At 54.5% G+C, this 13,953-nt stretch overlaps 1 protein-coding gene across 1 annotated transcript; it reads left to right on the top strand.

Moving 5' to 3' along the window:
* Window positions 1-3,390: 3,390 nt before the first annotated feature.
* On the top strand, window positions 3,391-6,709 carry HOXD3 (homeobox D3). Its single transcript, XM_074594486.1, has 2 exons — window positions 3,391-3,886; window positions 4,399-6,709. Exons 1-2 carry the CDS (start codon window positions 3,391-3,393, stop codon window positions 5,151-5,153), a joined length of 1,251 nt encoding a protein of 416 aa, XP_074450587.1. The 3' UTR covers window positions 5,154-6,709.
* Window positions 6,710-13,953: the final 7,244 nt, after the last annotated feature.

The raw sequence follows: 13,953 nt of genomic DNA, 5'->3' as shown, positions 1-13,953 counted from the left end.
AGAGCGGCCCGTGGCCAGAGGGAGCCCAGACCAGATGGGGAGCAGCCAAGCCCCTGGACTCAGCCGGGGGAGCGGGTGGCTCCCCAGAGTGGGGGCTGGTATAAGAGGCCCCACGGTAGCCACCGCTCAGTGCTGCAGCCAGCCCCCCTTCCCCCGCCGCTCCTCCGTGATCCCCGGTGCTCTCAGTCCCCACGAAGGCGAGACACCCCCCACCCCCACGTCCCCCGGCTCAGGCGTAGCCCCAGGCAGTAGGTGCCCGACGGCCCGCCCGGGGCAGAGGCTGCCCGTCGCCCGGCGCGGCCACCGGGTCCGGCGGCGGCTCCGGTGCTTTCCTTATATACGGGGCTGCCCCGGGCCGGCCGCCGGGAAACGTGCCGAGCGGGGGATTCTTTTGCCGGGCTCCCTCCTACGCGCCGGCTGCTTTGCACTTCTGAAAGTGCCGGGGCTTGGGAAGTGTTTTCCTTTTCATTCCTGGCCGGAGCGTTTACTGCCACGGCGCTAGCAGTCATAAATTTTGTTACAAACCGCAATGACAGGTGCATTGATATGCACCCTGAGAGCTCCGGCTGCTTTAATAACCGCTCCGCCGGCCGCTCTCACCGCCTCTTATTTATTCGGTATCATATTAGATATTGATCCTAGGCAGAATTAAGTGTAGTGGAAGTTTTAGTAGAGCATTGCTTAATATGGAAGTGTCGGGAGGGAAGCGGCTGGCAGCGCCGGGCCGGTGTCGGCGTGGGCCGGCCGCGCTCCGCGCACACGCGTGGGGCGGGTGGGTGCGTGGGCTGCCGGCTGCTCCCCCAGACAGAGCCCCGAGAGGGTCGGTAACCTCCAAAAGCGCTGTGAACCCGTGGCGGGACAAAGACCCCCATTATCGTGTGCAACGCCTAGCAGTTCAGATGAGGTTAACCTTTCTGGAGAGGAGGAAGGGAAATCTGAAACGCAGACATGGATACTTTGCGGTTTCCTACCCTCGGTGCCTCCGAACCCACCTCCCACGGCTCGGCCTCACCATTTGGATGTCACTTTTTTTTTTTCCTTTTTTTTTTTTTTTCTTTTTTTCCTGGAGGCTGTTTCTGGCCAAACCACCAAGTGTTGAGCCCCTGCTTTGGTGTTACCCTATAAAAACATCACCCCGGGCCCTGCACTCGTGGAAAATCAAAACCTGGAAAGGTCTCTCTCCCTCTTTCTCTCCCTCTCTCTCTTTTTAAGATCTAAAGATGAGCCACCAAACAGTTGAGCATTGTCCATGTGATTTATGGCCCATAGCCTCCTTTTTAGGTTCAAGCAGAGTTCACAAGCAGTTGGTATTTCAGAAAAGAAATAAGGCTTTTAACAGCTTAACAGCAATATTCTTTCTTAAGATTCTGCGTATTCTTTTGGGAACTATATTTTACAAGGCACATAAAAACCTACGCTTAAGGCAGTGTTGTGCTAACAAAAGTCCTCAGTCCAGACCACTCCCAAAAATGTAGATGACAGAAGTGGAAAACGAGAGAGAGAGTTATTTTGCACAAAAAAATACTTCAAAGGCTCCTCAAGATTATCACAGCGCATTAAAACTCATCTGAATCGCCACCGTCCATTTCCATAGACATTTTATACTCAAATTTGCCAGGAGAGGAAAATAGCTCTTTTCCCATTTCCATCAGCTTCGTAGATCATCCCAAGCTTTTGTTCAGGGAAGAAAAGGACCCCGGCGTTTTGTGGCAGGGGATAAATCGTCGAGAGCGGCCGCGGATCGCAGCTCGCTGAGATTATTCTGAGTTATACAGACGTGTTTCCCGGTGAATTTTAGAGAACATATCAGCGGTACTTGGCAGTACCAATTGCTAGAGGAGAAAGAGCCGTACCTTGTTAGTATTTCTTAAGTATAGTTGGGAAAATGATAATTATCGGACAGTGTTAAAACATTTCTAGCTACTCTTCTCTGGTATGTTAATAGGCTTAAACCCTGCAGAAATACATTGAACTCTTAAGATACGTTGAGTTTCAGGCCTATATTGCCAGGTGAAGTATGTGCTAATTTACAAAATTCCTAAAAATGTCGGAGAAAACCCCTCTCCGGCAAGAAAAATAAGAGCAGGGAATATTAAAAAGCCGCAACAAAATTGCAGACAAGTTTCTATCTTGCAACAAGCGCAGAGAAATTTCGGGTGCGGCCAGGGGAAAGGTAACAGCACCCTGCCCCAAAACGTCTGCCCTGAGGGGACTCCGGGCTGTCCGCGCGTTTTCGGTCAGAGCAGCCTGATCTCGGGGGCGGGAGGGGAGCGCCATAAGTTTGCAGGCTGCAAAAAAAAAAAAAATAGAAACCCCTAAAAATTATCTCCAGTGCCTCAGGTTCTTCCTACTGGGGACAAATAAAAGGGATGAGAAACGTTGGACGAGGGAATTTAATTCATCACCGAATTAAAATAGGGGAGCTGACCTGCGACTTCCTTTATAGTGCAAAGTGAAGGGAGTGAATGGCGCCGGTTATACTTTAACTCCGGAGGAATCCGGGGGAAGAAGGAGGCCGGGTTTACAAAGGGGACGGGATTTTTCTGCCCCTGCCCGGCCGCAGCCCGGGCTCCATCCATCATGTCAGCCCTGCGCACGCGTGGCGGCCGGGCGGGAGAGGGGGCGCGGGGGGGGGTGTGGGGGGGTCTCGGCCGAAGCGGGCCTGTGGGTCCCTGGGGACATCACCCAGCGCGGCCTCGCCGCGCTCACTGAGAGCCCCCGCCCAGAGAAACCCCTGCGGGAACGGTCAGTACAAAAGCAAGAAAACATTCCCCCAAATGCCCCAAGAAAGTGGCCTCTAGGAAGTCCTGCCAATGTGTCCCCGTTCCCCCAGCACCATCGCTCCTTCCCTGCTGTCCTCTAGTCCTTCCCTAGCGTGCCCTGCTCTCTCCCTGGTGTGCCCTGGTCCTTCCCGGGTTTGACCTGACCCCTGCCCGGTGATCCTGCTCCTTCTCTAGTGTCCCTTGCTCCATCCCTAGCGACTCTGGTCCTTCTCTGGTGTCCCCTTGCTCTTTCCTTGATGCTTTCTGATCCTTCTGTGGTGTCTCCTGCTCTTTCCTTGATATCCCCTGCTCCTTCTCCGGTGTCCCTTGGTCCTTCTCTGGTGTCCCCTGTTCCTTCCTTGATATCCCCCGCTCCTAATCTGGTCTCCCCTGCTTCTTCCTTGATGTCTCCTGGTCCTTCCCTGGTGTCTCCTGGTGTCCCCGCTCCTTCCCTGCTGCCCTCGGGCCCACTCCCCCAGCCGAGGCGTGGGGTGCTGGGGTGCAGGGCGTGACGGGCTCCCGGCCGGTGCCCCCCACACTGAAGGTCTCTTTTGTGTCCCCGCTGTCCCCCTCCCCAGGTGGCTGCGAGTGGCCCGGGCCGACGACGTGAGGCGCGGGGCGGCGGTCAATGTTATTTGAGCGGGGGCCGCGGGCCTCGGCGATCGCAGAGCGGAGGATGCAGAAAGCCGCCTACTACGACAACGCGGGGCTCTTCGGGGGCTACACCTACAGCAAGGCCGACGCCTACCCCTACGGCGCGGCCCACCAGCCCTACGGCCAGGCCGGCCTGGACGGCGAGTACCCCGGCTCCGCCTGCTCCGTCCAGGGCTCGGCGCCCGGCCGCGCCCCGGCCCACAAGGGCAGCGAGCTGAGCGGCAGCTGCATGCGGACGGCCGGGGGGGGCCCCGGGGGCAGCCAGCCTCCGGGCATCGGCGAGCAGCAGCCCCCGGCTCTGCCGCCCTCCTCCCCGCCCAACCCCCCTCCGAGCGCACCCCCTCCGAAAAAAGCCAAGGGGGGCCCCAACTCCTCGGGCTCGGCCACCGCCACCCTCAGCAAGCAGATATTCCCCTGGATGAAGGAGTCCCGGCAGAACTCCAAGCAGAAAAGCACCTGCGCCCCCTCAGGTAGCCCGACATGCCTCCCACCCGCCCCGGCCTATTGCCCGCCCGGGGAGCCGGGCTGAGCCCCTCGGGATGAACCCTTCGGGCTGAGCCCCCCGGCCCTGCGCCTTGTCCTCTTCTCCTCCTTCTACCACCGCCCCCATTCCCGGCTTGGGGGTCCCAGCCCTACCGGGCTCTGCAGGTGGGGCAGGCGGGGGGCTCCCACCCCGCTCCCCCTGCCAGCCCAGCGGCGGCAGGCGCGGCCCCGACGGGTCCCGGCAGCGCCTGGACGGGCGGCCGCTGGGCGCCCCCGGGGGGAGGCAGCTGCGGGGGGGTGTGTGTATACAGGGCGGGGGGGTGTGTGTATACAGGGCGGGGAGGGATGGGAGGCCGCCCCCGGGCTCCCTGCGCCCCCTCTCCGGGCGCCGGCAGAGCGGGAGGGGGCGGCGGGGCTTCGAGGGACCCCGGACAGGGAGGTGGTGGTGGTGGGGGCTTTCGGGGGGGGACCAACGTCTCTTTGTGCCTTTTCCCCGCAGGAGAGAGCTGCGAGGACAAGAGCCCCCCCGGGCCGGCGTCCAAGCGGGTGCGCACAGCCTACACCAGCGCGCAGCTGGTGGAGCTGGAGAAGGAGTTCCACTTCAACCGCTACCTGTGCCGGCCGCGCCGGGTGGAGATGGCCAACCTGCTCAACCTGACCGAGCGGCAGATCAAGATCTGGTTCCAGAACCGCCGGATGAAGTACAAAAAGGACCAGAAAGCCAAAGGCATCATGCACTCCCCCGTCGGACAGTCCCCGGACCGCAGCCCCCCCCTGAGCGGCCCCAACCACGTCGGCTACTCCAGCCAGCTCCCCAGCGTCAACAGCCTCAGCTACGACGCGCCCTCGCCCACCTCCTTCGCCAAGTCCCAGCAGAGCATGTACGGGCTGGCCGCCTACACGGCGCCGCTGAGCAGCTGCCTGCCGCAGCAGAAGCGCTACGCGGGCGCGGAGTACGACCCCCACCCCATGCAGAGCGGCGGCGGCGGCGGCTTCGCCAACCCCAGCCTGCAGGGCAGCCCCGTCTACGTGGGGGGCAACTTCGTGGACTCCATGCCGGCCTCGGGCCCCATGTTCAACCTGGGGCACCTGCAGCACCCCTCCTCCGCCAGCGTGGACTACAGCTGCGCCGCCCAGATCCCCGGCGGCCACCACCACGGACCTTGCGACCCCCACCCCACCTACACGGACCTCTCCTCCCACCACACCTCTCAGGGACGGATGCAGGAGGCCCCCAAGCTCACGCATCTGTAGCGGGGGGGCGGCGGCCGGCGGGGCCCGCTCCCCTCTCCATTACCTCACTTTTCTGACGGGACAGTGTGACTTTGCTCTCGAGTGCCAACAGTATTAGTGGATGTGTCTCCCCTAGCAGCTCCCTTCTCTCTTCCGCAGCCCCGAGTAGGTCCGTGAGCAGGAGCCTTTCTCTTAGAGCTGTTTTTAAGCATGACAGTGCAATATACTGCAAACCGAGGGACTGATAAGCTGGTAATGATGTACTTGAAGGTAAGTCTTAGAGATGCCGTAGCGTTAGCAGCGCGTCATGCTGAGGTGTTTTAGACCAGTCGTGAGCGGTGGGAACTCGCCCGCGCGTAAGCTTATTTCAGAGAAGTTAATTTATGGATTCTTCCGTAACGTAAGGATCGCATCGGACTAAACGATATGTATTTATTATTTTAAGCGAGACATTTTTGTATCACTGATTATTTATCCTCGTCTTAATGTATTTATGTGGGTATTTGTAGAGTTTCTTCACCAATACTTCGGGAGAGCGATTCAGGTCCGTGGTGATTTACATTTCACCTATTTAGTATATTCGGTCTGAGCTAGTTGAGAGAGTAGTCTTGAACAGTTGTAACAGTGGCTGGTGTTTGTAGTTTATGTAAGGATTAATTAAGACAGCAAGTCGTAAGTCATTAATAGAGTAAAACAAACTGTGGCATCACACAAAGAGCCGTTACACTTAAAAAAAATAATAGCGAAAGTATTTTAAAAGTATTTATTTCTAACCGGCTGGCCTCGGTGGCTTGGCTGGCAGCTGGCTTGGCCGGGTGAAGCCACCTTGAGTTGGTAGCGCAGCCGCTTTGAGGAGGCGACCTACGAAGCGGGGCCCTTGGCCATCTTGTTTCAGATCAAATCCTGCATACAAAAACCTCGGTGAGGTTAACATTTATTTATTGACTGGGTATCTATCGCACATATTATTATTTCGGTGGGCTATTTTATTTTCTTTCTTTTTTATGTTTTTTTTTTTTTTTAATTTTGTTTTTAAGTTACATTCTGGCTATCTGAAATAGGAAAGAAATTAGAAGCTTAGAACGCAAAAAAAATTAGAAACCCTCTGATAGCGCTAATTTCATTAGGGTCTCCATAGCAATCCGCGCAGCAGCTGCCGCCTCCTTTGTTATTTATACTGTTGTCTTTATACTAACCATAAATCAATTTTTTAGACATCTTTGGAAGCCCGAGCTTTTCCTCTTGTTTTTTCATAAAAATAAACTTTGAAAGAAAATTGACAATCAGATGTAGACAGCCGAAGGGGAGCCGCCGAGGAGGCGGGGTGCGGGCAGCGGCCGGGCGCTGCCACCGCGCTCCCCCCCGCACCCGGCGGGGCGGGCCCGTCCCCTCTGCCCGCGGCGGAGGGGGGGCACCGCCGCCTCCCCCTGCCACCAACGGGACAACTAACACGGGGGAGAATTAAAAAAAAAAAATAAAAAAAAAAAGGAGAGAAAAAAGAAAAAAAAAAAAGAAAAAAAGGAACGATGCTCTGAACCCTCGTGTTTCCTCCTCTCTAGTTACACGGCTGTGTTGAATCCCTCGCTGGATTTACAGAGATCCTTCTTTTGTAAACGTTGTCATTAAAATCTCTTCCTGACGGTACATGTCGCTCCGAGAAGACTATTCTTATCTCTTTCTAAAAGTGTCGAGTTAAAGATTAATCCGAACTTCTGTATTCCCTACCAAACCGTCTGACGCGCCACTTCCCAGTTTGACAAACACTGCAGCTCCTACTCCATCCTCTAATGACAGGACCTGGCATTCCTATTGTGAGAAATATTTTAACTCCTCCAATTCTGGTCAACACAGACAAGTTTTCTGTCCTTCTTTTCTTGTTCTTTTCTTTTCCCTCCCTGCTTTCTTCCTCGCCTTCTGGTATTTGTGTTTGGCTGGACAGTAATGATTCAAAATATTACTTAGGGTTTTATTTTGCCCTCTGTGCAATTTTAACAATGTCGTGCTACGTTGAGAAGTGTATCTTTTGTTAAATTTCACTTTTACCCAAGCAAATTTGGACATATGTGTTGTAGATCTGTAAACCAAACAGAACAGAATAAACTACTTTGTTCGGAGACATATTTTAACCATTTGAGCCTTAAAATTTTCTGCGGAAGTTTTCACGCAAATCTTTTCTTAGAAGCTCCATCCAGGAGTAAAGAAAACATACAAACAATGCAAAAAAATAAGGCTGAACATCACTCGTGAATTATACTTCTATAATATTCCAGTAATATATATCTATCTATGCTTGTATCTCCAAAACTTTCTGTAATCAATGTACCCACGGATGAAATTGTCCATGTAGGTTTTTTTGTGTGTTCTTGAAAACACAATGTGTTTTGCATCACCCGCTCCCATCTGCAACACGGCAAGGCGTCACCATTTCTGCAGGGCCATCCTCGGTGTAACCCGATGTGCTTTTCCCCAAGTGTTTCCCACCTTCGTGCTCTGTAGGCTGTTCTTCAAACAGTGTCTGCTCTGACTTACACTATTAGTCCTTCATTAAATCTGTTAAGAAAGAAAAGGCCGTTTATAGATAGCCCTTCCCCAGATCTGAGAAAGAAGGGAGTTTCAGAGGAACCCTGACCACAAACACGCTGTTATGAGGCACACTGTCCTGAATTATTTTCATATTGCAGAGATGGGGTTTGCAGACTTGGTTTCCAGTGGGGGAGGAGGAGGAGCATGTGTGAGGGGGAATCTTCTTGTAAATAAATTCAGTTTCTTCTCCGTGACTCTGGCAGCGGCGTCTCGTTTGTAACGCGATAGAAGCCCGTGATGATAACCTAATTATTAGAAGTAATGTTACTTTAGCGAGATCGCTGGCATTTTTACAATGTTTGTACAAGCATCAGCAATCTAGAGGAGAGAGACACTTTGGCACAAGCCAGACTTTTTCTTGGCCCATCATTTAAAACCCATAAATTATAAACAACCCCCTTTCACACTCAATAGGAACTCAGCTCCTTTGCAACAGCCTCTAATGTGCTAAGCTCCGGTCACCCATTTAAAACACAACTCGTCAGCCAAAGCCAGGCCTGGGGCTGATCCCGGCTTTGCCTTTCTTTGCAAATAGGAACCATAGCACCCCTTCACCTCCTTCCCTGCTCCCTCCATCTGCTCCAGACCCGTAACAGGGTCACTGAGCCAGGGCCTCTAAATGCCGGCAGCGCTGCAGCAGCGTTTGGGATGGGGAGCTGCCGACAGCACTGCTTGAGAGCCGTCAGGGATGCACCGAGCATCAGCAAGGCTGTGCAGGTTCTTCTCTTCGAATCAGTGGGTTTTGGGTCTCCACTTGTTGATTTGGCCCTTACAGTAACCCACCATTTAATGGGGCCACAGCAGTTTCCCTGCTGCAAAGAGGAGAGGCTTTGTGTCATCTCTGTGCAGTCAGCACAGGACTGAGCTGCCCTTTTGGACCCTGTTTCTTTTGAGGGGGGTCCCATCCATGTCCCTCTGTCTATGGCCTGGTGAGCAGCACCCCGGCAGGGGGACCTGGGCAGGCACAGTCAGGGGCTCCCAAGGATGTCCCTGTCTCGCGGGTGCCACTTTGTGGGGATGGGTAAAAAAAGCCAAATGCCTCCCATTCCATTAGCAAGTGCTCCCTGGGCAGAGCACGGCAGGCTCCCAGCCCTGGTCCCTCAGCAGGCTGGGGAGGGACCCTGGGGCACCCCGCATGGCTGCCACTATGGGACCACCCCTGGGTTGCCTGGGGCTGCAGGCATGGGTGAAGAGGAGGCAGCTGGCCGCACACCCAGGAGGCAAGGACAGGCTGGGGGGAGGCTGGCTAAGAAAGAGGGAGCTCACCAGCACCAACTAGAAGCCCCCTGACTTTCTTAGGGACCAGCTGTGACATTTGAGCTCCACAGCAAGAAGTCTGAAGGCGGGATCCACCACTGAGGTCTCTGCACCCCTCCAGCCCCATGGGAAGCCCTAGGAAACAGCCTGCAGGGAGGTCCAGGCACAGAAGGGACTACTCCGCTAGGGAAAAAATGAGGGTAAAGGGGCTGGGGCTGCTGGGCTGCTGCTGGGAGGGTGCCTCACTGACAGCTGTTGGCTGGGGATGGAGGGAAGGAGCTGCAGGTCACGATGCCATCCTTCTACTTGCCAGCCTGCCGTGTGCGCCCAGCGGCCACACGTAATGGCAGCCTGGCGAAGGCGCCGTGCGCTGTGTGGCCGAGAGGCCCGGGTGTCTGGCACCACTGCCGCAGACCTGCCTGGGAACAAAAGCTGGAGCCAGACAGGCAGCACAAAGGGGCTGGTGCTGCCGGGGCAATTAGGGCTGCGGTGGTTGGCTGGGCACCACGTGATGTTATATATGTATTGATGAACCGTCTACCTCTGCTTTTAAAAAGGTGCGAGATGGGCTGGCCACAGCTCTGTTGGCTGCAGCCACTTTCCAGGGACTGACCAGCAGGTTAATCCCTGAACCGTGAACGGCTCTCCATTCCCACATGAGCAGCAGCAATGGGTATGCTGTGGTCCTCGCTGGGAGTGGGGCTGGCAGGGGAGGGAGGGGGCTGGGTCTATTAAAGGTCATCAATCACATGATGAGCACTTTTCACTTGACAGCGGTTCCTCCTACTTCTGCCCAGGCCTGAAGCAGCTGGGACTTGATCAGAAACTCCAGCCAGCAGAGGCAGAGCCCAGTCCCGGTGCCCTAGAGTAACGTAGCAGGACAGGACCAAGCCCCTTCAGTCACAAAAGCTGAGACGCAAAAGGAGACACGGTAAAGTGTTTGTGCCTGCACATCCCCAGGCGTCTGCAGATGCTGACTGGGAGCAGAGGTGTCTCTACCTCCATTGTCTCCACTTTCAGAGCCCAGGGTCCCAGAGGTCCCTGAACCACTCTGAGATGAACCCCAGAAAGGCTCAGCCGCAACGACCATAAGCACAATGCTGAACTAAATTAGCATGGGATCTGTACTAGGCAGGGTCAAGGTCTTTCGGGTAAAAATACTCCTGAATGTATAGTCTGAACACTTGGGTTCATTTTTTCTTTATTTGCTGATGTGCAGTCTTTCTTGCAACAGCAGAAGTTTTGGGGGAGGGTAGACAACCCCATGCTGAGTGAGGTGCGTAGTGTCCATCTTTCCTCCAAGGAACCTGAGCCACCTTTTAGGATCTTTGGGAGCAAGAAGGGCTAGTCATGGCAGAAATCTTGTCTGCAAACCCTTTGACACCTCTGTTTTGCACACAGCAGCATGGCTTACCTTGATACCTCTGTGTGATTTTTCCTTCCTACCAAATTCACAGCCACAGGACAGGAAACAGAGCATTACATGGCACGGGGGCCAGCGTGGAATCACTCTTCTGGGGAATCCTTACAGAAGGAGGGAGAGAGTTTCCTCTTCTTTGTCTTCATGCAGAGGATCTTCATAGTTAATCCCACGTACTAGGAGAGCAGAGGTCCCTGTCCCAGGCCTGGTGGTCAGGGTCAGACAGGAAAGGGGAGCTTGTGGCAGGGAAATATTGATGGCAGAGGGAAACACACCTTCCTCAGGAAGAGCACGAAGTGCCCTTCCTGCCTGGAAGGGCTGTGCTTGTGCTGGAGCTGAGTCTGGCTCCCTAAGACCAGCAGGATGGTTCCCCTTCTTTGCCCCGGGGTCTCTGTACATCCCTGGTTTTATTCGTACTTTACAAAATAAACGCCCCAGATCATCTCCTCCTTCTTCTCCAATAGCCTTCCTCCCAGGGGCTTTTGATAGTTTGCCTGTGTTAACAAGGCCACTGCTTAAAACCCCAGTGATTGCTTACTTCTCTTTGGGATGCCCACTCACAGCCCATCTGTCTCCGCGCCGTGGACGTACATCCCCACGTACCGCTGAGAACCAGCTGTCCCCAGCCAGCAGCGTCGTGGCAGCAGAGGAGCAAGGACAAGGTCATGCTTGGACCAGACCTTCCACATCATTTTCGTGGGGGCTCTGTTGATTCTTCAGTGCGTTAGTTATTGTGACAAGCACAGAGGGTGGTGGCTTGCTCCAGAGAGGAAAGGCAACATGCCCCAACCTCAAAGTAGTCCCTGTGGCTCAGGGCTGCCACTGCCTTCAACACGTGCGCTGCTCAAGCAGGCTCCCCAGGGCACCACTGGTGTCTGCACCCAACAGGGCTCAGGGCTTTTTGGCTGGGTTTGTTCCTACATCATGTCTTAATTTCACAGTGTCTGTTTTGGGCTTTGTGCAGTGGCCCAGATGTTTCCAGAAGCGTGGTGGCACAGGGGTTGGCTTGGTCCATTGTTCTCACAGAGGTTTCTGCCCCAGCAGCTCCCCTGGCTCATGCCATCACTGCACTGCTTGCAGAGACATCCCTAAACCTCCCAGCCATTCTCAAATTGTCTTTGACAGCATCATGTTCCTCCCTCTTCTTTTTAACCCACTTTTCCTATTCCTTTTTTGGCTTCCAGGGACTCTTTCCCATTAGACCTCTCGCAAAAAACCAGCTGCAGTCACTCAACTTCATATCACTGGGACTTAGCTGTTTAAGTCTGAACACTGTGAAATTCAGGAGCATAGAAAATTTAATCCCCCCCTCAAAAGGCAGAGCAGCAACAAGAGAGGCTTTGCTGGTGTTTAGCCACTGATTTCTGCTTTCCTCATCCCTGAACAGTCCTGCAAAAACAAACAGGTAACGAATGAGAAACTTGGTAACAGAATCCAGCTGAGTGAATGGAAAGATCATATGTTGGTGTGAACACGGACAGCTCTTCCAGCGTTTAAAACACAGCTTTAGGTGTAATTAAACCAGTTGCGTTCTGCAAACAGAAGACTCAAGTAAAGTGGCCGCCCTCCTCTGGAGCCAGTGCTGTTTGCTTCGCTGCGGGCAGGAGTTTTTACAGCAGGGGAGACTGAAGAGCACAGATGCTTTCCTGCGTGGACAGCCTTTCTTTGCTAAAGAGAAAGCCTGGTGTTCCCAGGCTTCTGTTTTGTCAGAAGATGACATTTTCCAAACTGCTCTGATGGCCATGAGTGTGCTGAGCAAGTTTGTATCATCCAGAATTTAACCTCTCCTTCAAAATGCAAGTTTCCTGACAAGGTGTATTTGGTTTAAACTGTTCTTCTAATTTATACCTGCATCCTCTGGCAATGGAAATGTAGGTGATACCCCATTACTAGCGCGGCAGGGTAGCACAGCCCTGTGAACAAACACAGTGAACAAATCTGTGTCTGGAAAACAGCTAACTTCAGTTCTGTGGGCTTACAGTGACTGCTCTGTCTGTAGGCTCCGAGTCCCAGGCACATTAAAGCAGTAACCTGCACAGCCAGCTTTTGCTCTGTAATAGCTGCTTAATAGCAGAAGGGCTGGATGAGCTGCGGAGAAAGTGGGGCTGATAGAAGGCCACGTTGCTGGTCAGAGCCCGTATGCAGGGAAGAGCTCCTGTGTCCTTGTGGGCTTGTGCCTGCCTGCCTGTCCCAGGGATGTGTCCTCTCAGGGCCTCTGCGGGAAAGAAAACCAGGACTTCTCTGAACCATCAGCTGGGCGTAACTGTGGGTTAGTTGTGGCTGAGCTGCACAGCACAAGTCTCCATGGGAAAGAGTTGAGGCTGACTCAGTGAAACGCTCTGATTGTGTCTCCCCACAGTGTCCCTTCCCTGACACCAGCCCAGCACTCTGAAACCCACAAAAGAGCCAGTGGATTTTTTCCTTCTCTGGGAATCCTGGTTGCCCTTGGGTGGTTCGCACCATGTCTGATCCTTGCAAAATTTGTGGCCTCTTCCTGGCCACAGTGAGCAGCACTTTGGCCAAGAGCTTGTAGACCTCTTTGGGCTGTTGAGTGAAAGGTAATGAGTGATGGATGAGGGCTTTTTTATGCTTTTATTTAGAAATAAAATATTTTTTTGATAAAGTACCATCCTTGCATTTCACAGCTGAGTCCACATCCACCTCCTAAGACTTAGAAGGTTACGTGTCTAATTCGGAGCAGCATGATGTAGCCCTTCTTTGTGTTGTCTGTCCAGTCCCAAGTCACCAAAGCCCAAGCATGCTCTGCCCAGTGCACCCTTTTGCTGTTCTGAACTGCACTGACACACAGTTATCAGCTGACAAGTTGGATGAAATCCATCGTTATTCATATCAAGCATACCTGTAGCTCTGACTGGATGGTCAAGCGTCACTTGGAGACATTTAGGGAAAGGTGATTACTTTTGGAGTCCGGGCTTCACATCCTCCACGCTTGTTCCTGTTGCCTGCCATTCCGGCGGGTTGAAAACCAAGAGAGAGAGAGCTGTAGGGTTTGGCTGGGCAGCGCAACTCGCTGCGCTCTCTGCCAGCTGCAAGCGCTCAGTAAAACAATGCTGAATCGCCAAGGGAAAAATGAAAGCCCATTAACGGGGTGAGCCGGGGAATTCACTTTTGAGAGGCTACAGAGCACTTACCTGATGGAGCGAGACCATTAAGTGCTGTGAGGTGCAGCAACCCCCCCCCTCCGGGTGCGGACAGCCTGGGGGTGCTTGCGCAGCCCGCCGCGCCCCCGGCTGCTCCCCCGGGCTGCGGGGGCTCCCGTGGGAGCGTCCGGGGGCCTGGCCGGCAGCGGGGCAAGGGGAGGGGGCAGAGCTGCCCCGAGACGGGAGCTCGGGAAGCGGGAAAGCGCTGGCCCATCCACCCTCCAAACTCCCGGCAAGCGGCTCCGGCGAGCCCGGAGCGAGCGGCCCTGTCCCCGGGGGGGTGGGTCCCGGCAGGGCTCGGGGAGGCTGCCCATCCGCAGCCCCACGCCGGCCCTGGGCAGCCGGGCGTGGGCAGGGGACCCGGCGGCTCCCGGGACCCCCGGAGCGGGCTCCCCCCGCC

Source organism: Larus michahellis, chromosome 7 (genome assembly GCF_964199755.1).
Source record: "Larus michahellis chromosome 7, bLarMic1.1, whole genome shotgun sequence".
In the NCBI taxonomy this organism is placed as follows: domain Eukaryota; kingdom Metazoa; phylum Chordata; class Aves; order Charadriiformes; family Laridae; genus Larus; species Larus michahellis.
This window is presented reverse-complemented; position numbering and strand designations above follow the sequence as displayed.